General features: G+C 47.2%; 1 protein-coding gene across 1 annotated transcript in view; it reads left to right on the top strand.

Moving 5' to 3' along the window:
- The window catches only part of LOC135366604 (sperm-specific sodium:proton exchanger-like), a 42,426-nt gene that overhangs the window by 8,126 nt on the left and 6,858 nt on the right, over positions 1-27,442 (top strand). The window contains exons 5-20 of the mRNA XM_064599384.1: positions 494-598; positions 3,198-3,295; positions 6,674-6,837; positions 11,141-11,284; positions 11,433-11,598; positions 12,125-12,206; positions 14,902-15,092; positions 15,873-15,971; positions 16,822-16,916; positions 18,336-18,396; positions 20,163-20,462; positions 22,434-22,634; positions 24,610-24,795; positions 25,087-25,251; positions 26,723-26,848; positions 26,910-27,002. Of these exons, the coding sequence (XP_064455454.1) occupies positions 494-598; positions 3,198-3,295; positions 6,674-6,837; positions 11,141-11,284; positions 11,433-11,598; positions 12,125-12,206; positions 14,902-15,092; positions 15,873-15,971; positions 16,822-16,916; positions 18,336-18,396; positions 20,163-20,462; positions 22,434-22,634; positions 24,610-24,795; positions 25,087-25,251; positions 26,723-26,848; positions 26,910-27,002 (2,276 nt within the window). The remainder of the gene's footprint in view (positions 1-493; positions 599-3,197; positions 3,296-6,673; positions 6,838-11,140; positions 11,285-11,432; positions 11,599-12,124; positions 12,207-14,901; positions 15,093-15,872; positions 15,972-16,821; positions 16,917-18,335; positions 18,397-20,162; positions 20,463-22,433; positions 22,635-24,609; positions 24,796-25,086; positions 25,252-26,722; positions 26,849-26,909; positions 27,003-27,442) is intronic.

Raw genomic sequence — 27,442 nt, 5'->3', positions numbered from 1 at the left:
GCGTAGTTACCCTTTTTAGCAAAAATTTTCCCAAATACTGGCCTGTACCGTCTGTCGTTTGCGAAGAAGCGGTAAAGGTTGTGCTTCTAGGACAGACTCAGCCGATACGATGTGTAGAGTCTCCAGGGAGAACAAGCCGTCCAGTGAGTAGGATCAAGTTTCGTACAATAGTCTTGTTCTGGCACCATCAACGCTGAACACAATCAACGTCATGTGCGAAAGGCGACTGCCCGAGGTTGTTTACAGAAATGGCACTGTTAGGTTCCCCCGGGGGCAGCACCTCTGCTGGAACCTTTTCACACTTTTGCTTTTCTTTTTGTTCGCTTTTTTTTTTTCGTAGCACATTTCATACGGTTTGTCGTACATTCGTCTATACCCAATAATGGTCCAACATGCTTGTGAGCATAACGCCTCAGAGTTATCATAAGGCCAGTCCCCAGAGTTGACCTCATTTTCCTCCAGAAGTACTAAGGTCCAAATTGTGTTTGTCCAGCGAAATCTCACATCATGGAAACACTTCTGCTGGGCGAGTCACTCATCGCGGCATCCGTGCTCTGGTTCGTACATCATATTATGATCGCGCCGTTCACCCTATCAGGTAAGGGAGTCTGCAACTTACTAGACGTTCCTCATATCCCAAGGGTGCGGCTTTCATAGATGTACAACTCGCGTCGTAGTCGCATCCACCCTTCCCTCAATGTTCCGCGACTTCAAATACACACTCTTAAAAATGAACTTCACCGCATAGCACGCTCCTAGCCAACCATAATCTCGAATGATATTGTTATCTGCCCTGATTTGTTGAAAACGGGAGGCGTACGCCTTTTTTGTGACACTTATGCTGTTCATAATTGTCACAAAAAGGCGTACGCCTCCTGTTTTCAACCAACCAGGGCAGATAACGATATCATTCGAGATTATGGTTGGCTAGGAGCGTGCTATGCGGTGAAGTTCATTTTTAAGAGTGCAGGAAGCGCGTACCCACAGCTGTTACAAGGGAATTCGAGGAATGACTTACCACGCATATATGTACAAGGTGAATGCTGTGCGTTCTAGACAGGTCCTGCTCACTACTACATTGTTAAAACAGAACTTCACCACATAGCACGCTCTTAGCCAACCACCATACCGAATGATATCATTCTGTGTCATGATTTGTTCAAAACAGGGGGAGGAGCCTATCTCGGACAAGCATATAATGTGTCCCAGCAAGGCGCCTCCTTCCATTTTCAGCAAATAAGGACACAGAATGATATCATTCGGAATGACGGTTGGCTAGGAGCGTGCTATGTGGTCAAGTTGAAGTTCTGTTCTAACAGTGTACTTGATGCTGTAGTTAGGAATGACGGCGCCTATGATCGGCGTTTAAAGCGTTCGTGGACAACGGTAATGCGTGTTATCCGTTTATTATCGTTAAAAGGAAATACGTAGATGAGCAAACGACGCCTCGTACACTCTTAAAAATGAACTTCACTGAATAGCACGCTCCTAGCCAACCATAATCCCGAATGACATCATTCTCTCCCCTATACTCTTGCGTGGTATACATAGCACACGTAGCAAATCGAGAAAGTAGGCTTTCCAAAGCACAAGAAAATGGGTAAAGAATCATTTTGGAGCATATACACGTGATGCTTTGCTCTCGAAAACCACATATGGAGGATTCCCCTTCACTGACTATGACATGCAACATATAGGGGGAGAACGTAGCCCCAAGGGGCCCACACGAAAGGCGTGGCAGTAGCCTGACGTCTAATCCTAATTTTATCATACCAATATTGGTGCGTACAATACTTATCTATCATCCATAGCATCTGCTCCCTAGTACATTCTACGCATTAGGTTTGTTCTGTCCAGAGAGCGAACCTGATGTGGAGACTTTTTTTTTCTTTTTTTTTTCTAAGACGCACTCGATACTGTATTTGATGTTGTGGGATTCCCTCCGTGTCCCACTGGCTTCTGGGCGTGACAGACTCGTGTCATACAGGTCAGGAGAACAGTAATGGCAATGGCAGGCAGGCCATTCCGACCGTGGAACTCGAGGCACGAAACAAGAAAGTTCGATGTGTGACGTATTAACCCACCTTTCTTACGAGCAGTCTCCAGTAGTCATTGTTATCAATGCCCATTGCACCAGAGCCGTATATGAAAAGAGTTTGGCCATTAGGAGGACCGTAACCTGAAGCGCTAAATCACGGCTGAACGACCTCCCTCGCGGTGCTGTATTGTGTCGCCGACGCCATGTCGATGCAGAACGCTGTTTATGCGTCCTTCAAGAGCCCTTAGTCCTTGCATTCTTTCAGTTTGGGAACAAAGCTTCCCATATCACAGGCGGCTGTGGGTCATAAGTCGGCTGAGATTCTGAGTAGATTACGTTGAGCGTGACAAAGCATGTGTCGACTGGCTAGCGCACTGCATCACAATGGCGCTCACATGCTAGTTGATAAGCGGATTCCACTTGGATTCAGGCTTTTCGGGCGGTGCAACCACGACCTACTCTATACTAGAGACCTGGACAGCTGGCGATCCCCTATGGGAGAGACGGGTCACGGGTTAGTTACGTTAGTGACCGCCGCAAGCGCCACATAGCATTATTGGGGAGAGGGAATCACCCTTGCCACCGCCTTTAGTCTGTTACGCAAGGATACACAGGCTGTTGCTAAGCACGCGCTATTATCTCTCTTATACTGCTTCGTCGTTGTCAACACAGCCTACCATACATCGCCGCGGTTTCGACAAGTCACGTGGTAACGAATAGTGCGAGCTAACGCCAAATCCCATAGCCAAGCGGCGATTGCCAGAACTACTACCCCGGTGCTGGGAGCATTTCGGATGTCCAGGTCTACGGCTCATATACGGCTCATCATTGAACATGTGCTTGGTGCCACCGACCGTGTAGCATGTCAACCTCGCAGGGAGGATTGATCCAGTGCTCTTTGAGAAGTCGCTATACGTTGCACGCTTGATCGCGCTATGAATTTTCAAAGGCAATTGATGGTTTCAATGATCATTGAAGAATGCCCGTGGGACTGGGCTGTAAGCGTTGTCGTGGCAAGCTGGAGCTGCTGTTCTCTTAGCGCAAGTGACACGAGTGGCTCGTGCCCAGAGCGCAGTGAAGCACAGAGGGAATTTCGCAACGTCGATTGAAATTCAGGCGTGCTTCGTCCATGATAGACTTTCATGCACATGTGTTGCAGGTCTAGGTATGAGGCTCCTGACTACAACACTATTTGGGCCATGCCTGGGGAAATTGGTGGGTCACCTTCTCGCCTACATGCTAATTTCTCTCTCACAGGTACGCTGAGGCATATTAGTCTTGACACCATACCTTGAGGAATAGATCTTTCTGCATGTGATAGAACAAGCAGAATCCTGTTAAAAGTTGAAGTGCCACTAGGGATTTCATCTCGAGTCTACCGTATCTTACCGAATTTGTGTCATTGCAATTCGTGCCTTTCAAACGTTGTGTCTCTGGTGTGAAACGGAAGCATATTAAAACTAACCTCTAGTTTCGAGAAGTATGACGCCGTAGAGTGCGCGATCTGCAAGCATGCATCTGGCAATATTGTCCACCTAACTAAAGTCGGTTTCCGTTTCCTCAGAACGGCTGGGCCTTCTAACGTTGTGTGATGAAGACGCCCACACTGTTTCTACACTCTTAAAAATGAACTTCACCGCATAGCACGCTCCTAGCCAACCATTATCTCTCAATGATATCGTTACCTGTCCTGATTTGTTGAAAACAGGAGGTGTACGCCTTTTTTGTGACAATTATGAACAGCATAAGTGTCACAAAGTAGGCGTACGCCTCCCGTTTTCAACAAATAAGGGCAGATAACAATATCATTCTAGATTGTGGTCGGCTACACTCTTAGAAATGAACTTCACCGCATAGCACGCTATTAGTCAACCATAATCTCGAATGATGTCGTTATCTGCCCTGATTTGTTGAAAACGGGAGGCGTACGCCTTTTTTGTGACACTTATGCTGTTCATAATTGTCACAAAAAAAAGGCGTACGCCTCCCGTTTTCAACCAATCAGGTCAGATAACGGTATCATTCGAGATTATATGAATGGCTAGGAGCGTGCTATGAGGTGAAGCTCATTTTTAAGAGTGTAGGAGCGTGCTATGCGGTGAGGTACATTTTTAAGAATGTAGGAGAGAGCCGCCAACTCTCGATGACGTCGCCTAATCTTAGTGAATCGGAAACTATGAAGTGTCGCGGCTTCTTTCGAAAATTCGTAGGACCGCGTAATGTTCACTGACGGGATCTATATTGAATGAGCGAGCGAGGTTTATTTACAGTTAGACATAAAATATATACACATTTTGTACTCACTACTGGCTCTTGAATGACTGTCTTCTGTGCATCGGTCTGTGTTCCAACATGTCAACAACCATACCTGCTCTACATCTTCTAGCCGTGTAATGTATGTTGCAGTTTACATGAGACCGATCATTGAAGCATCGTCTAAACATATTAGTCATGACTGCGGAGAAGCAATCGACGCCATGTTGTTTCTGACACTGTTGCGGGCCGATCATTAAGAAACTAATTATATCATATATGGTGGCTTTCCGCATAAAAACGCAGGGTCGTCGCCCTGCTTTTGGCGATGATAGAGCAGAGAAAAAACTGACTGTATGTCTGAACATTGTACCAAACGCTTTACAACAGGGTAGCTTCATAGGGCCATATGATTTGTTTTGTTTTGTTTTTTGCACCAACCAATCAATCAGCGTACCGAAAACACTGGCGACCACGTGATGTCACGTGGTGTTGTAAACACACGTACCGATCTAAACGATGGATGATCCTATACAGTTGTCGCTATTTATTTATTTATTTATTTTATTTTATTTTATTTATTTATTAGTGCCCAGAAATATAAGCAGACAGTTCTCTCTTGACGGATCACATCATATGTTTTTGTCAGAAATGATGGTGCATTTCCTACAAGGTTGCGGTGAAAGTTTCTGCGTTACTTTGTGTGAAGTTGTACGGTATAATTTTGCATCGACATCGCAAAGCACTGGAATCCACGCTCTTTGAAATTCTAGTGCGTAGAGACGTACGCGTGACGTCAGGTGATAACACTGACACCACCAGGGCGTTCCCACCCGTCGCCAGGCCACACTCTTAAAAATGAACTTCACCGCACAGCACGCTCCTAGCCAACCATAATCTCAAATGATATCGTTATCTGCCCTGATTTGTTCAAAACGGGGGCGTACGCCTTTTTTGTGACACTTATGCTGTTCATAATTGTCACAAAAAAGGCGTACGCCTCCCGTTTTCAGCAAATCAGGGCAGATAACGATATCATTCGAGATGATGGTTGGCTAGGAGCGTGCTATGTGGTGAAGTTCATTTTTAAGAGTGCAGGCGAAGCCAGACATCGGGGGCGGCCTCGTGGCCTCCTGTTGACTGTCATCTTTGCTCTCACGCGACCACCCCTGAGTACAAGTGACGCGAGCGGATGCGAGGCTCTCTCTTCGCTGTGGATCCAGATGCCCGCTCTGCATGCTCCCGCGTCAAAGAACAGATAAGCTTGGCAATGCAACGGTTTCCAGCGGCCGTACATGAGAGCGGATTGCTCCTGCCGCATAAATTTCGATTATCTTAGGGCGCTAACTAAAGCGACGTTCTGTCCAACGTCGAAGACTGTGTCTGCGTCGAGTGAGGGAGTTCGGAAACCGCGCGCGGTACTACACTCTTAAAAATGAACTTCACCACATAGCACGCTCCTAGCCAACCATCACCCCGAATGACAACGTTCTCGCCCCTGACTTGCTGAAAACGGGAGGAGAAGCCTATTTTGTGCAATTATGCACGGCACAAAATAGGCTCCTCCTCACGTTTTCAACAAATCCAGGGCGAGAACGTTGTCATTCGGAGTGATGGTTGGCTAGGAGCGTGCTATGTGGTGAAGTTCATTTTTAAGAGTGTAGAATCGGCAGCGCCACTGTATGATATGGCGGTTTTCTAAGGTTTGCAGCCCGCAGTAAATACGAAAGCAGAAATGTATTCCGCGTTCCGTGCGGCAACAAAAGGTGTAAGCAATGACCAGGACTGTTTATACCTCTTTTTTTTTATGGTTTGTACAAGAAAGCTTTTATAGCTGTCACAATCGAGAGTAGTATTGGAACGCGTACAGTACGCTCGGTACCTGTGGCAGATGCTCTTGACATGATGTCATGTCCTAGAGCACTGGCTGGGACACACAGCTTATGCATAAGCACGGCTTTTAGTTATCAGTTATTTGCCGGGTACGGTACATTGTTAACATGGTGTCATGCCTCCGCAATGGGGTAGTGTGTCGAATGAGGCGATTGCATATTCCAACCATCACTATTAAAAAAAGTTGTTGTTGTTGTTATTCGCGTCTTCCTTTGAGCAGCAAGATGGCACGCCTGCTTTCCACTGGGTTTTTCCTCCTCTCTCAGCTTGTTCTTCCATTTACGTTTGACTGCGGTGACTAGTTTCCCTGTTTCCCCTCGAAAATGTCCTGTTTTTTACACCGGTAGACAACTATGATCATAAGCGACAACGCCCATTGGTCGGTCTGTGTATTTACTTTGCCCACATGGGCCAAATATAAATGTCTCTCTCCTGATAAATACCGTACGAGTTTTTAATGTCCGTCACTGTATTGGCTTCTTCCTGCAGGACGTGTCCATTACTTACCTAGTGTCCATCTCTGCCGTCTACATGACCTATCTGACGTCCGAGTTGCTGCTCATGGGATCTGGTGTCACAGCTGTCATCGCTTTGGGCGTCACTACAGCGGCACATTGTGCCTCCACTATTATGGACCCCGCCATCTTGCGAAAGTAAGCGTACAAATGTGGGAAGCGGAGCAAGATACCGTGGACCAGGGGCGGATCCAGGGAAGATCCTCGGCGGGGGGGCACTAAAAAAAGAGAGAAGACGGGGGGGGGGGGTTTGCCATGTAAGACGGCGAGCTGCTGCGCTTTCATTTCACACCAGAACTTTATTTATGATCTACATGTTGCGAAGCTTAGCAAGCTGTAAAGGAATGTGGGAAGCGGGAATGTGGGAAATGTGGGAAGCGGAGCAAGATACCGTGGACCAGGGGCGGATCCAGGGAAGATCCTCGGCGGGGGGGCACTAAAAAAAGAGAGAAGACGGGGGGGGGTTTGCCATGTAAGACGGCGAGCTGCTGCGCTTTCATTTCACACCAGAACTTTATTTATGATCTACATGTTGCGAAGCTCAGCAAGCTGTAAAGGAACGCCGCCGTGCGGCGTGTGCGGAAAACGGAGCGTGCGGCAGGAAAACCTGCCGGAATGGGGGGGTAGGGGTATGTCTGGGGGGGGGCCCAGGGCCCCCCCCTGGATCCGCCCCTGCCGTGGACTAGATGGCGAATGCTAGGCGACGACTGCACAGAAAGCGATTCGGCTGTACAGCTGCACAATGAAGCTTACGAAGCCATATCTATTCCCTGTGAAGATTAGGATTGGTCAAAGCAGCCGCACCGTAAAACAAAATCTTCAACACATAGAGGTCCAGACTAAAGTTTATGGAATATGCGAGTGGTGTATTTTTCCCTCGGTGCGACACCCTACCGGCGAGCGGTAATGTGCTCGTTTGCACGTTCAGATGAGTGAACGAGTGCGCTGGTAGCGACATACTGCGGTGGTTTCGGTATGGCTTGGATATGCTCGAAAGGTGGTTTGACTTGGTGTCGCTGCCGGCGAACTCCCCCCAGATCCATTTATAGGGAGAGTTTGGCCATTCTTTGATCTTTTGCCGCCTCATGGGAGGAGCTTATTTTCGACGTCAGAGTCGTCGTTGCGCCGCCCAAAAAGCCTGAATCCGAGCGGAATCCGCTTATCAGCCATCTAGTCCGCGCCATATTGATGCTGTCCGCCAGCTGGTCGACTCCTTCGTGGCCGTGTTCAATGCAGTCTACAGACATAATCGGCTTATGACCCACTGGCGCCAGTGATAAGTGGGGCTTTGTTGCCAAACAAAGAGTTCAAGGTTCGAAAGGCTTTCGAAGCAAGAAGTACGCACGCGTCTTCTCTCCTTGGATTGTAAAGAACGATCACCATCAGTATGGCGTCTGCGACCTGTTGACGGCTGGATAACAGTAGAGAACGACGAGGGAGGTCGTTCAGCCGTGACGTCGCATGACGCGCTTTCAGTTAGGCTCCTCCCAATGGCCAAAAATGGCCAAACTCTCTCTATAAACGGCTCTGACTCCCCCCAGAGTGCGACGTCACGGCTAAGCCACCTCCCTTGCCGTGCTCTATTGTTGTCCCGTTGTCAGCCGGTCGCCGACGCCATATTGATGCTGGTGGTTGTTTACGATGCAAGGCGGCCAGACACGTGCGTACATTGTCCTTCGAAAGCCCTTCGTCCTTGAACTCTTTCAGTTTGGCAACAAAGAACCCCCCCCCTCTTATCACAGGCGGCTGTGGGTCATAAGCCGGTTATTCCTGTAGATTGCATTCATTACGACAACAAAGCTGACAGACAGCATCAATATGGCGCGCACCAGATGGCTGATAAGCGGATTCTGCTTGGATTCAGTCTTTTTGGGCGGCGCAACGACGACTCTGACGTCGAAATAGGCTCCACCCACGAGGCGGCAAAAGATCAAAGAATGGCCAAACTCTCTCTATAAATGGCTCTGACTCCCCCACCCCTCTAAACGAGTAAACAAGCCCGCTTCCACTTGCCGTTAGGGCGTCGCTCCGAGAAGAAGATACACTGCTTGCGTGTTCCGTAAACTTTTGTCGGGACTTGTACCACGCTAAACGCCGACCTTATGATATCGTGAGCCATATCGACCGATACCATTACTGATAGCCCAAAACCGTTGCCACTTCTCATTTGAGTAAGGAGTTGCATGGACGTGCTTCTTCCTGACCATTCACACAAATACAAGCGTAAAAAAGGTGTAAGTCTCTCATTTTCAATAAGTCAGCAAAACAGAATATCATTCTGAGTTGAAGATTCTTTGATTGGCTATGAGTGCACTATGTGGCAAAATTCTGACTGTCTGTGGAAAGTGTGTTCTATGTTGTTGAACGTGATGGCCATGTAGCTGACACGTAGCCAACCTGTTTCAATTTAGACATAGTGTTATTTGCATGCAATATGGCTTTCTGATGTACTTGATAGGCTATGGACATTTTGTGAGCTCATATGTAGCGGCACTTGACGAGCATTGCACACTTGTGAGTGTCATAATACAAAAACAATGAGGGTTGTTAGCCAATCACCCGGTTCGTGTACATACAAGTTGTGTGCCACACATGCCCTTTGAAGTTTAGCACCCACTTGTACTGCTTATAACTCAGTCGTACAGGCGTCGCCACCCTTAACCGTAGCGCGAGAGCGCGTGGCCTGCTTGCATGCCAGCGCCGCCTTGCGTCGATGCTGGAGTGGAGGCTCTAAGACCATGGTACACGAGCGCCCCCTCTCGATCGGTTGAGCTCGGGTAATCGGCATGGTACCAATGGATCACCTGCTGTATAGTATCACCTTACGCCCTCGCAAAACAGGCACAATAACCGCGCGTGTGCGTTATCTACCACGCTTTATCTAAATGCCGGTTTGCGGAAGTGCGAGCTTGAGGGGCACAATATTCTGAAATAAGTTTGAGACATATGCAAGCACTGTAGGCTCACCCATGTTTGCTCTGAGTGTTCTGTTCACTATGATATGTGTTATCACAGATTTTTTTTTGTTTGTTTCATGGTGCTGAGGAAAGATTTGGTAACGTGCTTGTGTGGATGCAAATATGCCAAAGAAACACTGATATTTTTGCTCGTATACTGATTTTCTTATCGCTGAAGTGTCTGCAGATAGCTAACCGAGTAGGTGATCCGTGCGTGCTTGCCCTGCCCCTGTCGAGAGGGGGCGCTTGTGCACCAGGGCCCCAGAGTCTCCACCCCAGCACGCCCCGTCATCGACACAAGGCGGCGCTGGCATGCAAGCAGGCCACGCGCTACGGTTAAGGATGGCGACGCCTGTACTGACAAGGATGATAACAGTTGCGGTTCCACTTAACAATTATCATAAGAAACGCTACCCCCCCCCCCCCCCCAGAGGTAGGTTTGCGGTTAATCTCTCCTCGTCCTCTGCACCTCCTTTGGCATCATCTTTTCTGGCTTCCTCAGCAGGGTTTGTCACGCTACACTAATCGTCCACTAGGTGTTCAATATATTTAGGGCCTTGTGTTCTGTGGTTAAACACAAGAAGATCCGTTTTTCCTCATTTTGAATCATCGTCAGTTACGAGAAACCCCGAAAACCCTCAAAAACTAACATCACAAAGTGCCAATTCAGCTACCAATATTGGCACTGGGGAACGCAAGGCACTCCACTTTACAAACAGAACTTCGCCGCATAGCACGCTTTGCGCCAACCATTGCCACGCATGATAGGGTTATCGTTTCTGATTCGAAGATAGAGGGGGGTATACGCTTCTTTGTTGTGGAAATTTGGATATACGATAATTGCCACAAAAAGACGTACACCACCCTAATTGTTCTGAAGCTAGAACATACAGGGAGCTTTTTGTTGACAGAGGGATAACCACAACAGAAGCCTCAAGTTGCCTGGGGACAGAACAGTTGAAATACGGCAGTCCTCGAAAAGGCTTTTCCGACGACTGCCATATCTCCAACTGATATCTCCCGATTTTATCTGTTTTACGGTCCCCAAATTAACATGTGATATTTATGATAGGCAAGCCTGAGCGATGGGCAGGACACGTAAACAAACACAAACACGAAGGCTCAAAGGCTTTTGAGCCTTTGAGCCTTGAGGCTTTGAGCCTGAAGGCGAAGCTTTTGAGGCTTCGTGTTTGTGTTTGTTTACGTGTCCTGCCCATCGCTCAGGCTTGCCTATCATGGAATTCGTCCACCAGCTAGCCTGCATCTACGCCATTCTGTCACGTGATATTTACCCCCGATTTACAACAAAAGCAATAGACCCGAAAAGATGAAGACTCCAATTGTATCGTGGCAGGAAGCGCACGATTTCCGTGATTTGTATTTTCAAGTGACTATATTCAGTGCTGCGCCTCATTCAATGCGGCCATGTTAATGCGTTTCTGAGAGAGACCTCTAAAAAATGATGTACCGCTTGTTGGTTTCAGGTTCTGGGGTCTATTTCGGTACACATACAGTGTGGTCCTCATCTACCTGGCTTCGTTCAAAGTGGGACGCGATTCCAATAGCTACATCGACCTAGACGACATCAATACTATCGTGCACAGCTACCTGGCTAAAATAATCGTGAGGTAAACAATTGAATCAACATGCAATCGTAAATTAATGGTCACGCTGCCCACTATTCATAATTACGCAGAAGAAAGTGATTTCACGACCACAAGAAGAGACAAAGTAGAAAACACGTTTTCAGCTGTTTGTTGTGATGCTCTTTTCCAGGGGCGTGATGATAGTGCTGCTGTATCCAATCGTCTGCTCCACTGGTTACCAGCTGACGTGGAAACAGTGCACTGTCATGTTCTGGGTTAATTTCAAGGGTGCTTTCATGATGGGCATTTCGCTTTCCAAATGGCTCACAGACATCGACGTCAGCTTGGCTCTCAAGGTTAGACAGCTATTGTATCTTTAGTTTCACTGGACCGGTGCTGATGCTATAGGCGTAAACAGCGAGAAGCAAGGTAGATTTTACAGAAAAAAGATGTTAAGGGCTTGATTTCGTGAAGATCCTGTCCTGTACGCCGCATCGGCGAAAACCCAGCGAGATGCACCAAGAAACGAAATGACAAATATGGCGAGATATTTTACAGCAACAGCTCTTCTCTCGTTGATCACTTGCAACCTCAATGACTCCGACGGGATTGTGAACGGAGCGAACTGCTGTCCTAAAAGCTCATTGACAGACAGGATCAACCAATGCGCGTGTGCCTTGACTTCGAAAGAAACGCCACAGGCACATAAACAGCTCTGTCGCTGTCATTGAATTGATGCACTAACTTTTTCATATTCGCGGTCCACCGAAAAACTCTGCAGAAAAGTACTTTCCGCAGAGTTCTTGTTTACGCTCTTCCCAAGACAATTCAATCCGAAATGGAAGCTCATACTCATACTTTCTACGTATTTATCCCGAGCAGGAGGAAGCCATCCGTCTGGGAGTCTTGTTTCTTGTGCAGGTCATTAATACAACCACCCTTCCTCGTCTCGTATGGAGCTTAGGTAAGGTCCTTTCCTATCGCTTTTGTTGCTCTTTTTTTTTTTTTTTCGTCTTCAAAAAGTTATTTTATGCAGATTTCTTTACAGAGCTTCTGACGGCAGTGAGATGGGGGCGCTTTACGTTTACCCTGTCCCAGATGCAAACTCTCCTCGCGACGGCCCTCTGGCGTTAACTAACGACTCTACCAAACGCGCTCTGTGTACTTTGTCCCTCGTGCTCCTACACTCTTAAAAATGAACTTCACCGCATAGCATGCTCCAAGCCAACCATTATCTCGAATGATATCGTTATCTGCACTGATTCGTTGAAAACGGGAGGCGTACGCCTTTTCTGTGACAATTATGAACAGCATAAGTGTCACAGAAAAGGCGTACGCCTCCAGTTTTCAACTAACCCGTGCAGATAACGATGTCATTCGAGATAATGGTTGGCTAGGATCGTGCTATGCGGTGAAGTTCATTTTTAAGAGTGTACTAGACTACGTGCTCCTCTCGTCTACTAAACGGTCTTTCAGGGCCACGAGCGCGAAGTTACCAAGGTGGCTCATTGGTGTTCCCACCTCCCCATCCCCATTCATAAGCTGCAGAGCAGAAGCAACACTTACGTGCGCTCCGACCGTGAAGTTCGAGCGTGAGAGTTCACCAAAAGCACGCCATGCTCCGGAAAAGGAGTCACACTGTAAACTGAAAAACATCCTTATGGGTGTAAATGGCTTGTCCTATAACTGACACCTTTTTTTACACCATATGGTCTTAGAACACCCTTTTCAGAGGGTGTATTCTGTGTAAGACACCCTTTGAAAGGGTGCTTTTCCTTGAAAATGCCTTCTTTTGCACCCTTTAAACACCCTTTTAGGAGGGTGTTTAACAACTTTACACCCTCCTAGAAGGGTGTTTAAAGGGTGCAAAAGAAAGCATTTTCAAGGAAAAGCACCCTTTCAAAGGGTGTCTTACACAGAATACACCCTCTGAAAAGGGTGTTCTAAGACCATATGGTGTAAAAAGGGGTGTCAGTTATAGGACAAGCCATTTACACCCATAAGGGTGTTTCTCAGTTTACAGTGCCGTTTACTAGAAAGGAGCGCGCTCTGGAGCTGCTACTTCATGTTCCCTATACCAGTTGAAAGGTCACTCTAAGACCATTAGTGTTACGAACTAGCTTAACACAGTGAGCTGTAGCAACACTTCCTCCCTCACACGAAGCAGAAACAGAGCCTTCTTCAACGGCGCAAGTACTCTCCTGATCCTACCTTATTCTCTCTACTTGCTCTCTCGTCTTTCACTCTTGCTTCCCCGCGTGGTCACTGTACTACGGAGGTTAATGTAATTGGTCAGCGGTTCGGTGACTTTATATGCAACTCACGGGACGCAGGTCTTCGATGAATTCTCTCGGTGCGTGTATTCTGTGTTTCACTGTCAAATATTGTCGTATGCATGCCCTCAGAACGCCTTCTACATACTATAGATGCTTGATTGGCACTGCCGAAAGCGCCCTAATAATAATAATAATAATGCTGTCGTGATGTTACACGTGAGGTTTGTCTGCCTGTAGTATGTAGTGTGGCAACATGTTGCACATGTAGCAGGGTAGGACTGCAGGTAATTTCAACCTCCTGGAGTTCTTTTTACATGCGCCAGAAATCTCCGACACACGGCGCTGGAAGCAGCGTTTACCTCCCTCACAGTGTAAACCGTCCCCGGCCGGGTTTGATCTCGAGCCCAACAAGCCAACACGTTACCGACTTAGCTACCGAAGGGGGCATTGAGCTCTGCAAGGCTTCTCTTTCCTGTTTTACAGCGACATCTGTTTATGGCTCAATTTCGTGAAGGTCTTGCCCCATGTGTCCCATCGCAAAATACAGAAGAGAAGAAACGAAGAAAAGATGACAAGAGATACGCAGAAGAGGAAGAGAAGAAGAAGAAGAGTCAAGTTGGCTGTGGTGTTGGCTTCATTATATTCCGGTCTATGAACTAGACGTCTCCGGAGGAGCCCTCGGGCACATCGCGCTGCACAAGCGAATGCATCGACTCAGCTCCACTCAATTCGACAGACGAGCTGAGATAAGCAACCCTGTTGCCGTCGTGGAGGAGGAGGAGGAGGAGTGTCGTTGGGAGGAACCGAGAGGTCTGCCTGCCTGATTAGGCGGCATGTTTCTCGGGAAGGGATAGGTGGTGGAGAGGAGAAGAGGAAAGGGTGAAGTGGAAGACCGAGCGCAATCCGCTCGGGGGGAGGATAGCTGCGTCCATGGGCCGACTTCAGGGGAACTGTGCTGGCATACGCCTATTAGACATCTGAGGGAAACCCAGGAAAAACCCCAGACGGTACAGCCGGCCCGCGGATTCGAGCCGCGGACCTCCCAGTCTCCAAGCGCACGCGTTACGCTGCGCCACCGGAGCTGGTGTTGCCGTCGTCAATTCGATATAACTTGCATCCTATGTGCATTTTTCTCTCTCTCTTTTTTTTTCTAAACACAAGCAGGAAGCTCTCGACGCATATGCCAGGTCATCTGTAGATATCAAGTAGCCTCTATACCTTTCCTACCCATGTATTGACAAGTATTGGTAACGCATGTTCTCAGTCCTCTGAGTTCCTACTTCCTAATTGCATTGTATATGTATTGGAATGAAAGGGAGATCAATTCTATTAATCCGATACCACGCCTTTTCTGTCCGCGCGGTCAATATCATCTTCTTTCAGATTTGGGCCAGTTGTCAGAGGCGGAAACGACGAACATGGCAGTGGTTGTGAATGCATTGCGGAAGACAGCATCGGCGTCTACAAATGCTCAGCGACGAGAGAAAAAGTTCAGCGGAGCAGACTGGAAGTGGATACAGCTTCACACCTACATTGACAACCCTTATGCTACCATTGCACTTGCTGCGTCAAGGGTACATACACCGATTTACTACGTAATATGTACCAGGGGTGGGCAGTAATAATTTATGATAATAATGCACACTCTTAAAAATGAACTTCACCACATAGCATGCTCCTAGCCAACCATCATCTCGAATGATATCGTTATCTGCCCTGATTTGTTGAAAACGGGAGGCGTACGCCTTTTCTGCGACACTTATGCTGTTCATAATTGTCACATAAAAGGCGTACGCCTCCCGTTTTCAACAAATCAGGGCAGATAACGATATCATTCGAGATAATGGTTGGCTAGGACCGTGCTATGCGGTGAAGTTCATTTTTAAGAGTGTGGATGAAAATGCGTGTGATACTAAGGTACTTTTGAGGTAGCGTATTGTAAGCGTAATATTTGTGCTGTATTGTAATACACTGGTAATGCGGGAAATATATTACTTTAGAACTGTGTCTGTTCTGCCTGAGCACCTGGTTTGCAAGAGAAAGCCCCTCGACTAAAGTAAATGAACACAAGTTGGGACGTCCCTGGGATATCTGTTTTACTGGGTTCATCTCGCAACACTAGGTGCAACACACTGCTGAGATTTCAAAGGGCGCACGAAATAAAAAGTCGGCGATGCTGAAATGCGCCGAATACTGTGAATCGTGAAGTCTCAACATATCAAACGTTCTGTTTCATGGACTTCGTTTCACATCGACTTCAGCGCTTAATTTCGAATGTTTGCACTTCCCTACGTTTGTGATCTATGCCACCGCCAGCGTACGGCAACCACGACTTCTGTTGCTTTCTTCCGTAGGCCCGGCTATCAGGCCTGAGCATTAGGCGAAGGAGAAGTGACGTTATCCAAGAGCAAGCCCAGCGGAGTGCTAATCGCAACATCCTGCGTCTTCAGAAGGTGAGAGACCTTGCAATAGTCACACCGTCATTTACTCTGTGTCTCTCAGACCACGTATAGGAATCATGTTGCTCGTCAAGACTTGCCATCAACGGATACGATCCCGATATAGTTTGCATTCACTTAGTACCTTCTCAAGTATCGTACTCAGGTACCTTGCTAATTACTTTTGTGGTGGTCGTTGCATTGCGTGTGCAGCTCTGTCCTCTTTGGCGAGAAGGCGCTCTGGGAACTCACCACCTGGCAGCGACAGTATAATGCGAATCAGATGGCGGTGAAAGGCAAATTATGGGGAAGGCTGAATGTGGAACAGTATCCTAGAACAACATATACCCGGCTCTTCTTTTTCCCGTGCCTCAAGCAGGGCACTGTAAATACGTGATAGCTCAAGGTATCAGGAGCCATCGAAACACAGAACACAGAAGAACACAAACAGCAGCTCCTTGTCTGTCCATTTTTTCCTTGCTTTGGCTGCTCCTTATACCTACAGGATCTAATGCTATCCAAAGTTATTCAAAGACCTCTGCCTTAGTCCGTGATGCAAGGCACTAATTTTGATTACGGAATTGCTAGAAGCTCTCAATATTCGCATCGTGTGCCATTACATAAGATATATTATAGTGCCAGTAGAACGCGGTTGAAAGTCTTATTTCTTACAGAAGAAAGTCCCCCCACTAAGTAAGTCATTCGGTGGTGCATTCTGGAGAACCAAGCTATAAAGATATGCTGCAAGAATATTTTGTTACGAGGCTGCAATTACATATCATATCATTGACAGCACCGTTCGCACTTTTTACATGTTAAGTAAAGCACCCCATCATCTGTTTGAACCCTTCCTCTTATTCCGTAGGTATGCTACAATAAGCAGTACGAAGAAGGGATGGCTCTTAAGGGATCCACCACAACGATCCTGGCTTTGCTGCAATACCCCCTTGAAAGAGAAAAGTGAGGGTGACACCATACAATATGACCACAGATCTTTTCTTATCATACATATGCCCACATACGCTGAGGTGTCAATAGCATAGGAACTGACGCACAAGTCCGGAAAGAGGCACTTTGGTACTGAAGAAGTTTGGTCTGTAACAACCACATGGGGATACACCGAAATGGCTTCCTCTGCAGAACCGGCACTCGCGCAGTATAATTGCTTGGGTGAACATAAGGTTACTAGGGAAAGCCCTTCATATTTTCCTTGACGTACTTGCTGCGAGGTCGGCCTACAGCGGGCCTGTCCTCTTCCTGTCAAATATTGTGTTTTTGATTCAGGTTATCGTCTCTATAACGTGATTACCTGCTGAGTGGATCTGTAATAGCCAATAGGTAGCTTGAGGAGTGCTACATAAATATTGCTATAACTAATTTCTTACAATCTTTTACTTGCTCACATTGTGTCTCACGCTCAAACAAGTTTGTTTTGCTTGCTACCAGAATTATGAAACAAAATACCATTAAATTAACATTCGAAAAAAGATTTTTTAAACATCCCACATTCATCTGTATATCTCTAGACAACATCCTGATGACGTTCGTGCGATGTTCAATCAGTGCCTAAATCCTGCTCTCGCGGACCACCATGTGGTCTGCAGGCTGCTTCCTATGGGATATTAAGCATCCAAAACACGATATCCTGCATATGTACCTGGGACATCTGTTTATTTGAATAAGACCAAATGCCAATATCATTGGGAGATATCCCGTATATATTCAGTGGATGTCCAGATATTCAGAACGTTCACGACCTTGAAAGATGAAAGTCACTGAAAAGTATCTCATGTTCACGACCTTGTAGGGATATCCCAGGGATGTATTAGTGGCTTGCTGTGCTGAGGCTAGAACTGAAGAACCCTCCGTGTATTCGGACGTCCCTATTTGTGAGATATTTCTCAGCAGCAATGGAAGGACGCCAAACGCGATACGGCAGTTAAGCAGTTAAGAGACGCTACATGATCATAAATATCATTCTGGTTACGAAAACTATCATATTCCTTCATTTATTGTGTTTATAGTTTGCATATTGCGCAGCAGTAGACGTACAAACAACAGGATTAAAAGACAAAACGGCAAGACAACAAGCATGCACCTACATCATAAAATCTATTTTTATTCTTCAATTAAATTAAAAGCATCCAATTACTGGCTTCATGTGCACTGAACTTTACTTACACTGCTTAATTACTTGCACTTGTTTGCTAATTGTTAAAGGTGCTGTCACGAGTACTTTCCACCGAATGCACTCACTAACTGGACACATGGCTTAAAACTTTGACTCAACTAAGAGTATCTCACATATTTCTGTAGAAGTTATCATTTTATGAAGAGAGGTGAGAGAAAGTAACACATTGTAACCTATTTCAAATGCAGGTACCTCACAGTCGACATGGTGATGCCTTATATTACTGTGCCAAAATGGATCTATTCATTAGTAAGTGACCCATTCATGATATACACATCAAGCCACTTTAGCCCTCTGAGTGTAAAAATACTAGCTCTCTCTCAAAGGAGCAAGAAATTTGCAAAAGTTTCTCCTGGTTGGATGGAATATGCTGTTGCCTTGACATCAACACTAAAGGAAAAAGATTTATCTCTTGCATCGTTCCTAATTTACGAACGAAAAAGACTGGAATTTACACTTCTCTCTCCTTTCCCTCTCATGATCTCTTCAAATTTGTCCAATCACCGTGGGACACGATTTGTCAAATCAATGTGGAACATCGTTTGAGGAGACCAATCTCAGTTAATTAATTACCATTAAACAAGGTTAAAATCTAGGCTGGTTAGTTTTACTTTGTTAAAAGCAAGTACCGTTATGCCACATGCACTATTTTTTGCTACTCTAGTGAGTAGACAAACACAGTCATTACAAAGAACAAAAATATTGATTGTCCAAACTGAAATCAATTCAATGAACCGGTGTTCAGCCCGAAACACATGGAGGTTTTTTTCCGACTATTTGACGGCACACGCACGCGAAACAGTTTTCCAACATACGGAGAGTATACGCAGGAGTCCGGCTGACATGGATATTCGTGCGCGTCCGCGCGAATTTTCTGAGGAGTGGACAGAGTAAATGCCACCACGCGGCACACGATGCATCAGTAGCGCGCACAAAGTTTTGGAACAATATCCACCACACTCAATTTATTTCTACATTTTGATATCTGGAACCAACTGACGCACAAACTGTAGAAAACAACTGCATCAGCACATTCTAACAAACGTTTGTGGACGACAAACGTGGCACCATTCGTCACTCGCCAGTATTTGCGGTCGTCTCGCTGTTGTTTCTTCGCCGCGCGTGCAAGGTCGCGCAACGTTTTGATGCTGAGAAAACGTTCCACGCGTTTTGAGCTTTACACTGTGCAAGCTATGTACTTATGTGCAATTGTAGCACTTGGCAGAGTGTTGCTGTTTGGACCTGTGTCTATACTACTCACGTGCTTGCTCATACTTGATATGCAGCGTAGTGTAAAGAAGACTGGCGCCTTTCGCGAGGTGCTACTGTTTCTAGACCTTCGGTGAAATGTAGTTAACTAGTACAGCTTGGGACAAAAGTTTACGGAACACCGGGGTGTCACATTTCTCCATTTGAGCGAAGTTCTAGCAGGAAACTGGAGTAGACACACACACTGATGGATAGAATAGCCGGACACCCGTTTCTTATTGGATCTCTTCCTGATACCTAGCCGGGGCCCGCTCCGATGCATCAATACGCCAGTGCCGTGTTTCGTAAATTTTTGTCCCAAGCCGTACCACCGGTTGCCGTGTCATTGCATGAATTTCATGGTTATGGTGACAATTGCTTTTGTACTCGCACTCACACTTGCTGTATTGTCCAAGCTTTACCCACTCTACCGGATCGTGAGTGCATGAATAGGTCTGATAAACAAGTACAGCGCACCCTAACAGTGGCGTATCTAGAGCTAGATGCGCCCATGGCAACATGGTTAACATGATGTCCTTGGGGATACGTTTTCGTGTGGTCCGCACTTGGTTTCACGCTACAAACTCTCTAATGGCGGGTGCTTTAGATCATTTATGAATGTGCCAGGTTGAGTGCCCGACCTGGCACATTCACACACGACCACATAATGGCGCCCCTGTTCACCTGGCGCCCATGGCACCTGTCCACACCTGCCACACCCTAGATACGCCACTGCACCCTAATTCCATACGCCTCTCCTTGCGCAGAAAAACCTTCTTCAAAGATACGCCGGCACGGAAGCCATTGAACACCGCCGTAGCACCCGCGTCTTATCGACACGCATGGAGGACTTCGACACGTCCTACGGGGATGTGGATATCCTCACGATGACTATCAGCCAGGGCTGGTACCACGTCCTCGTCGGGTTTATCGCCACGGGATTCGTGCTGCTTCTGTCTGGTCTCACAATTCTCTATATGTACCGCTCCACCGACCAAATTTTCTCGCTGGTCACTTCGGTCCAGGGAGTCTACGTTGTCCTCTATGCCGTGGAGATCTTTCTAGTTGTAAGATTTCATATCTCTTATACCCGATAGAGTCCTCGTGTTAAAGGAGCAACAAAGAGCCACCTAGCATTACTGAAGACCACTTCACTGGCTGGATGTTCGATGACGTCACTACGAATGTTCTCTCACTTCTGTCGATAGCATTGCTGTATACGTACTCACAGAACACATTCTACGTACTCTCTAAGACAGGGGTGCCGAAGTGGCGGCACGCGTGACCCCCGAGCAAAACAATTAAAAATATTTTACCCGAGCTTCATGAACGGCCGTGGCGTTATCATTGGACTCTGTACTCGTACAGTTTATCTTGCGTTAACGATAGAAAAGTGTTGCCATCGACCCTTAACAGCCGATGACCCTCTAATGGACGAGCGGGGCCGGTTGGCAGATGTCAGGAGCAAAAAGGGAGGTGTGTCATTATTTGACGGGAGTCTGTGCGCGGCTTCAACATCCGACGATGCTAGTGGGGCAACTTTCAGTTTAGACGTGACATGATTCAGAACTTCAAGCATGTCTTCCTTCGCGTTCGCAGAAATCCCACGAATCTCAAGGTTGTTCCGCCTCGTGTACTGCTCGATATCATTGACCTGTGATTTTAGTGTGGCGATTTCTTCATCCTTCTGTGATATGATACTCTGAAGTGCATGCTGACACCTCTCTTAATGTGCCTGAATTACCGTTGACACGACGAACGATGTCCTCGTGCTTTCGAGATGGTGATTCCACCTTATTTTCCAAGGTATCCATTCTTTCAAGGACCGCCGAGACTTTTTGCCCGAAAAGGACACTAAGCACAAAGACAGCCAGGGAATGCCGAATTTTCAACCTGTAATCATAAAATATGATTAAAGGTTGAAAATTCATTATGATTCATAATGAACCTTTAATCATATGGTAAAATGTTGAAAGATCGCTGTTCTCTGCATGTCTGTGCGCTGCTTTCGTCGTCTTCGCTGATGACACTCTAAACCTGTCCTTGCGCCTGATTTTTACGTAACTGGTACTAGTACATCCCCCACAACCCAAGTACAACCCTGCCGGTCAGTTATGCGGCCGTTGCGACAAAACTCAGGCGTAAGGGCAACGGAGCTCCCGCAAGACAGTTTACGGCATTCCCCCGAAATTATCCAGGACTCGTTACCAAACGCCCATGAACAAGATGGCGCAGATTTCCTTCCATTTGAAATAACATGTTTTTATGAGACGCAATGTTCTGCAAACTTCTTTCGTGCTCAACGCCCTTTGCGTCTCATTATATCTGGCCAGTTCGCGGGGATGCCCTCGAATCACTGCACCCCGTGTCGTCTGCATCCAAAATTGTGCGCGTACAACAAATATCGAAATTCCTTCAAAACAAATACCGTTTCCTGTTTTTCAAATCGGCCAAGTGCAAACCAAACGTTGTTTTCGAGTGCTCACAGTGAGAACTAATGTGATTTGACTACTTTCATTCAACGTTCAAGATGTGTTTATCGGTGTAGACATCACCGGCAAAACGCCTTTACGGATACCGTCTGGCGGCCTCCCAGGGTTTAAGGCCATATTTCAGCTATGACCTTTTCTTAATGCCGTTGCATTAAAAGCCGTATGTGTGTCTGTCTGTCAAGTTTCAGAAAAAGGCGTGCTCCTCCCGTTTCCAGTAAAGTAATAAAGTATGCATGTTCAGCAGTTATATATATACTATGTGCTTCGCAACAAGTCTATATAGCACCTAACACCGCATCCACTCCTTCCGAAGTTCATTATACGCCATTGCTTTTTAATCTTCTGAGCGCACTAGAAAAGTTTCTAATGTCCGCACCGAAAATCTAGCCTCGCTAGTTATCAACCAGAAATCATTTAAATCTACCAGCCGAAACATATCTGGTTTGCAAATCACTCCAAGCTGCGTTCGCTATACCCGATTTTGAAAATGTATGGCGAGTCCCATCGAGGCAGAAGGGTGTCTCAAATGATCTTCCTACGTTCCAGGTGTACACAGTGGGTGTGTTCCGTTCGGGCGACATTTGGCGCAAACTAGATTTCATCATATTCGCCCTGACCGTATTGGAGTTCGTTCTCGCCAGCTTCGCGAGCGCCTCCACGGACAAGAGTGGCTACACCCTCTTCATACTGTGGAGTTTCATCATGCTCGCCGGTTGTCGCACCATCAAGACGCTGCAGAAGAGAGTCGTACGTGGCGTCTTATTTTCCCAAAGCGTTGACACGGTGTGGGCGGTTTCTGGTTTCTAGACGGGCCAACGTTCAAAAAGGGATCGGGGTGCGTTGAGCACACAGGGGTGACACAAACCCGCCATTGTTGTAACTACCCTCAAGCGGGTGCTTTTGGCAAAACTTCCATCTTGTCCTGGTCGCACGTCATAGAAAACGTCATTTTGAGGTCATGCTTTGTCTAAGTGTCGTTTTGCCGCTTACAGACATATTTTCACCGTCATAAGACCAAGAGATGACCATATTTTGCCAGCGTAAACTATGCGGTGCTTCTCCCTCAACATGGTAGCCCATTTCACCTCAGTTTACATACATCGCATCGGTTCGGTAAGTCTTAACGCGCGGTCGTCATCACATCTTTGGAAGCTGTCAACAATACGAGACTTTATGTGTAAAATTGGGCGTTTTACTGCGGGATTATCGGATAAAAATAATTACCGTGATAAAAAAACATCCAAAACGTCGTCCTGAAACAACAACCGCATTGTTTACAAACGGTTTGGCCACCGATCACGGGCGCCGCCATCTTTAAGGTCACGTGTGCCTTGACGTTTGCTGTGACGTGCGACCAGGACCTGTCCAGGATGCATTGCGTTCGCCCAGCACGCTTTCGTCTACGGAGCAATACATTGGATGCCACCCCTGTGGTTGAGCACGTTTAAACTAGAGTCACTAAATAGGGGTACAGAGTATCGCATTCCTTTTCCACGCTGGGGCCGCCGTTCGGTGTCCGCGATTGGGCCGATCGTGTCACGTGGTTTCTCCTTCCAAGAACGCGCCGTCCATGTTGAGTCCCCTCCATCCAAAACAGGTTTCCTCAGTTGCGAGATGGCTCGACTACGCGCTGTTCCCCGGCGGAGAAGGGGGAGATTGGCGTCCCATTGTTTGGCGACGCAGCCACGCCAGACACAAGATGGCGGTCTCGCTCGCCGGCGTGGCTCAGTGTTGCTACTCTGCTCCCTATTTAGTGACTGTAGTCTAAACTGGTTTAAGACCTGCACGCACGGTGCGTTTTTCTTGCGTAAAAGCTGAGTTTTCACGCCCAGCGCGAAATTTTGTACGTCGCAGCTTCTCGCAGCGCGTGATTCACTGCATCAGAGCAGGCTTGATATTTCACGCGTAAGTCAGTTCGTGGGCGCCTTCGACAAATCAGGGCAGATAACGATATCATTCGAGATGATGGGTGGCTAGGAGCGTGCTATGCGGTGAAGTTCATTTCTAAGAGTGCATGCGGTTTGACAGGCGCATTTTTTCACGGTGCGTGGCCACGCGGAGTTTTATGCAGCGCGAAATTCACAGAAACACGCACCATGCTCGCCGGCCTTCAAACTGCTACAGACATTGAAACAGAACTTCGCCATATAACTCGTTCTGGAGTCTAGTGCCGTGTATTAAAAGAGAATCGGGCCATTAGGAGGAATATAGAAGAGGCTCGACTTGTTATTCTACGGTGCAAAAATTTCTCCTCGTTGAGTGAATGGTGCCGTTACCTTGAGAGCAGTGCAAAGGCAACGGGTTTAATCCGATGCATCGTTCGTGATTTGTGCACGAACTAAATCGCATTCGATGCTTTCCCTCATCTCTGCCTCTCAAGAAACGCGTCAAACGAACCCTACGATGATTGGGCAACTCTCTCTATGAGACCAACGGCAAGCCGGTCTACATTGTCACGCGTGACCATAGGGAAAATACGGAAAACGTAGAGAGCGGTTTCGTGTGTGTATGAATCGTGAACGACGCAACGGACTAACCCCATTCCTTGTGTACTGCCATCAAGGTAATTGCATATTCCATTAAAAGGAGAACGTTTTGGAATTTGGTGTCCCTTTAATATAGTGAGGCACCTTGAATGACGCGGGGGGGAGGGGCACGCGTAGTCATCTGTCGTAGCCTGGAAACTGCCTGTCTAGAACTGATGCCGCTGTGATACCAGTAGGTGATGTACGTGTGGCTGTGGGACATGATGGACGGGCTGCTGAACCGGAAGTTGTTCTACGCTTATGACGTCAGCTGGTCCTACATCACTGCGGAAGATGAGGCCATGGCACGGGTGGCTCGCCATGTCCACTCTGTGGTCATGGCCAAGAAGATAAGGGACACCTGCCGGAGGAACAAGCTAGAGGTATATTAGCCATATCACTGGGTTTCCAGCAAAGAACATGGGGTGCGTCGCTTGGGATGTTACTTCGCACAGGAACGTTATTTCTGGTTCCCATAATCGTTTGTAAGAAGTAATCCAGCAGGCGGTCTGCTTGGACCTCACAGCTAGGGACGTCCGTTTCCACATACCCTTGTTAAAGGTGCAATGACATAAGTTTAGGATTGCTGAAAACCCCGCTCTATTAATAAACAAGTTCCCTTTACATCATGTTATTTTGGAGCAGTGAATTCCTTGTCTGCTCTTCCGTCTCAGACGCTGAAGAATGTCATCGACATTCAGCAGAAGTATCCCAATATCGAAGTGGCAACCAAGACACGTCAGGCAGCCCGACGAGTCCTGAATAAAGCTATGGACGGCCTTCGCCAACTGCAAGAAGGAGGACTGTTGGAAGACAGGCAATATGCCATGCTGTATGAGGTGAGGAATCATTGCACTGACCTCAAGGACGAAGAGTCAGGCGTGTCGTTGACGTGGATTTTCCAAAATACAAGGTTGCAGAATGATGACCTTCTAGTCGACATAAGAACTCAGACTGCTGTAGGAGCACGTTGTATTCTCTGCGAAGCCCCAAGGAACGCAAGGAAGCAGAAAAACCCACCAGACCTAGTAGAAGGTGTGCACGGAAGCAGAACTACCCAAGCAGGACAATGTACTGAGGGTACATAGGGGTGGCTGTCAGGTGTCTTCTCAGTGTAGCACCAGAAGATAAACAGTCTTGAGCATCCAGGCCACCCCCATGCACACAGGCTTTGAGTACATTGTTCTGATTGAGTACAGTCGTTTCATGGAATAATGATTTGACCCTAGCAGCACAATGTACTGAAAGTCGAATGCAATAGGGGTGGACGGGTAGGTGGAAGGCCTTGAACAGAGTCGTGGAGCTAACGAACATTGATAAGACACATACCGTCCACCCCTATTGCACTCGACTTTCAGTACATTGTGCTGCTTGGGGATTGAGTGTCTCGTAGGAAAGAGGTTACAAGGTCATCCGACAAGATCGTTATCTCTTCTTCCTTTTAAGGGGCACTGAAGTGAAAGATGAAAGACTCCGTAACATTGATAGCAATACAAAAGGAGCAACGCAAAGGACGAATCCCGTTCCTTTCACATTACTGTCAGGGTAACGGCATCTTTTATTCTGCGAGGAAAATTTTTTGCACTTTAGTACCCTTTAACGAACGTACGAAGCATGAGAAAACTGATGTTCTGAGGCTGGAACAACATCTTTCATCGTACGAAGCATGTAACAGAATACGGCGATAAGAGACGACGTAAGGACGAGTATAATACTGACACCAATGTGCGAAAGATCGCGGGTGATGGTATGTCCGCCGTTATCAACAGGTAATCGCGCAATGTCGCGAGTTGCTTGTATAGAAACCTAGGATCGTATTCTCGTTTCGCCCTCAGAGGTCCCCGTACAACATAGCATGGTTCAAGGGGCCCTCCCCTCCTACTCGCTTCGCCTTCCGAGAACCCCTATACATCGTTAGTTTCTCTTCGAGGGGTCCTCTCTGATTCTTGAAGAGCACTCTATTGCAGGGCTTTCCCTTGCCGTTACCGTGTAACTGCACCGCGTCTACGGGTAGTACTACGGCTAGTACCTGTGGGTACAGCTACAAGTTTACTTACCCGCACTCACCGCAACTTACTATGTGCACTTCAAATGGTAGAAATACCGATTACGTGCTTTGGCGCTTTCGACTGTCCCGAATGGTTCGGCTGGAGTGCCCTGGTCGCTCTGGGCTTGCGCACCCGTCACTTATGACCCGTTCCAGTTAAGGATGAGGAGACAGCTAGCATGCGTCAAAGGCCTACGCATATGCCTTGCCAGAATCGTAGCAGAACAACAGATGGGCAGTACAATCTCTGTTTTTCGTGGCAGGACCTCACATGGACGATCCACACTGTAGACGGTATGCCTAGGGACATCATGGTTGGCGACACGCTGCTCTGCATACTGCTCAGCGTCCCATGGCTGCCAAACGAGATCGTACCTAACCTCCTGCAGGCAAGTCCGCAACCCATCCTTGTAGTCTTCAATGCGTTGTGTATGGGTCTTTCTCTTGCAGTCATTCTACGTGTCTCAGAAGAAAGGTAGCATCATAGTATTTGCGGGACACGAACACGAAACCGTTTCTATCATCTGCTCCGGAATCGTCAAGGTAACTCCCGATGTTCGTCTGTGTGGCCACATTGTGGAACATTGGTGATAGCTCCCAAGTGATGCTGAAGACTATAAAAGGTAGTGGCCCTGCAGTGCTGTTCCTCCGGCTTTCCTGGCTGACTTTCAAGACGAAAGCCGGCACAGTTCCCCCTGAAGTCTGCCCAGAGTGCACACTAACCCTTATGTAGGATATTCACTTGAGTGTTGAAAGTATGCACATGCGACATCCATATCTCGCCTAGCTGTGGATGTACGCTATGGCAGTGTGCGTCTCTGCGCATGAAATGAAGTAAACAGAAAGAGGTCACGTGGCTGCTTAAATAAGGATTCAACGCGCCAAGCACGTGGTTGTTGTTCGGGTATATGAGTTTATAAAGTAAGTCTCCTTTCGGCGCATCTGCTGAGACCATGCTAGAACGTGCACGGTCCACCTGGAAC

Source organism: Ornithodoros turicata, chromosome 8 (genome assembly GCF_037126465.1).
Source record: "Ornithodoros turicata isolate Travis chromosome 8, ASM3712646v1, whole genome shotgun sequence".
In the NCBI taxonomy this organism is placed as follows: domain Eukaryota; kingdom Metazoa; phylum Arthropoda; class Arachnida; order Ixodida; family Argasidae; genus Ornithodoros; species Ornithodoros turicata.
Note: the sequence above shows the minus strand (reverse complement) of the source record. Positions and strands in the feature narration are given on the sequence as shown.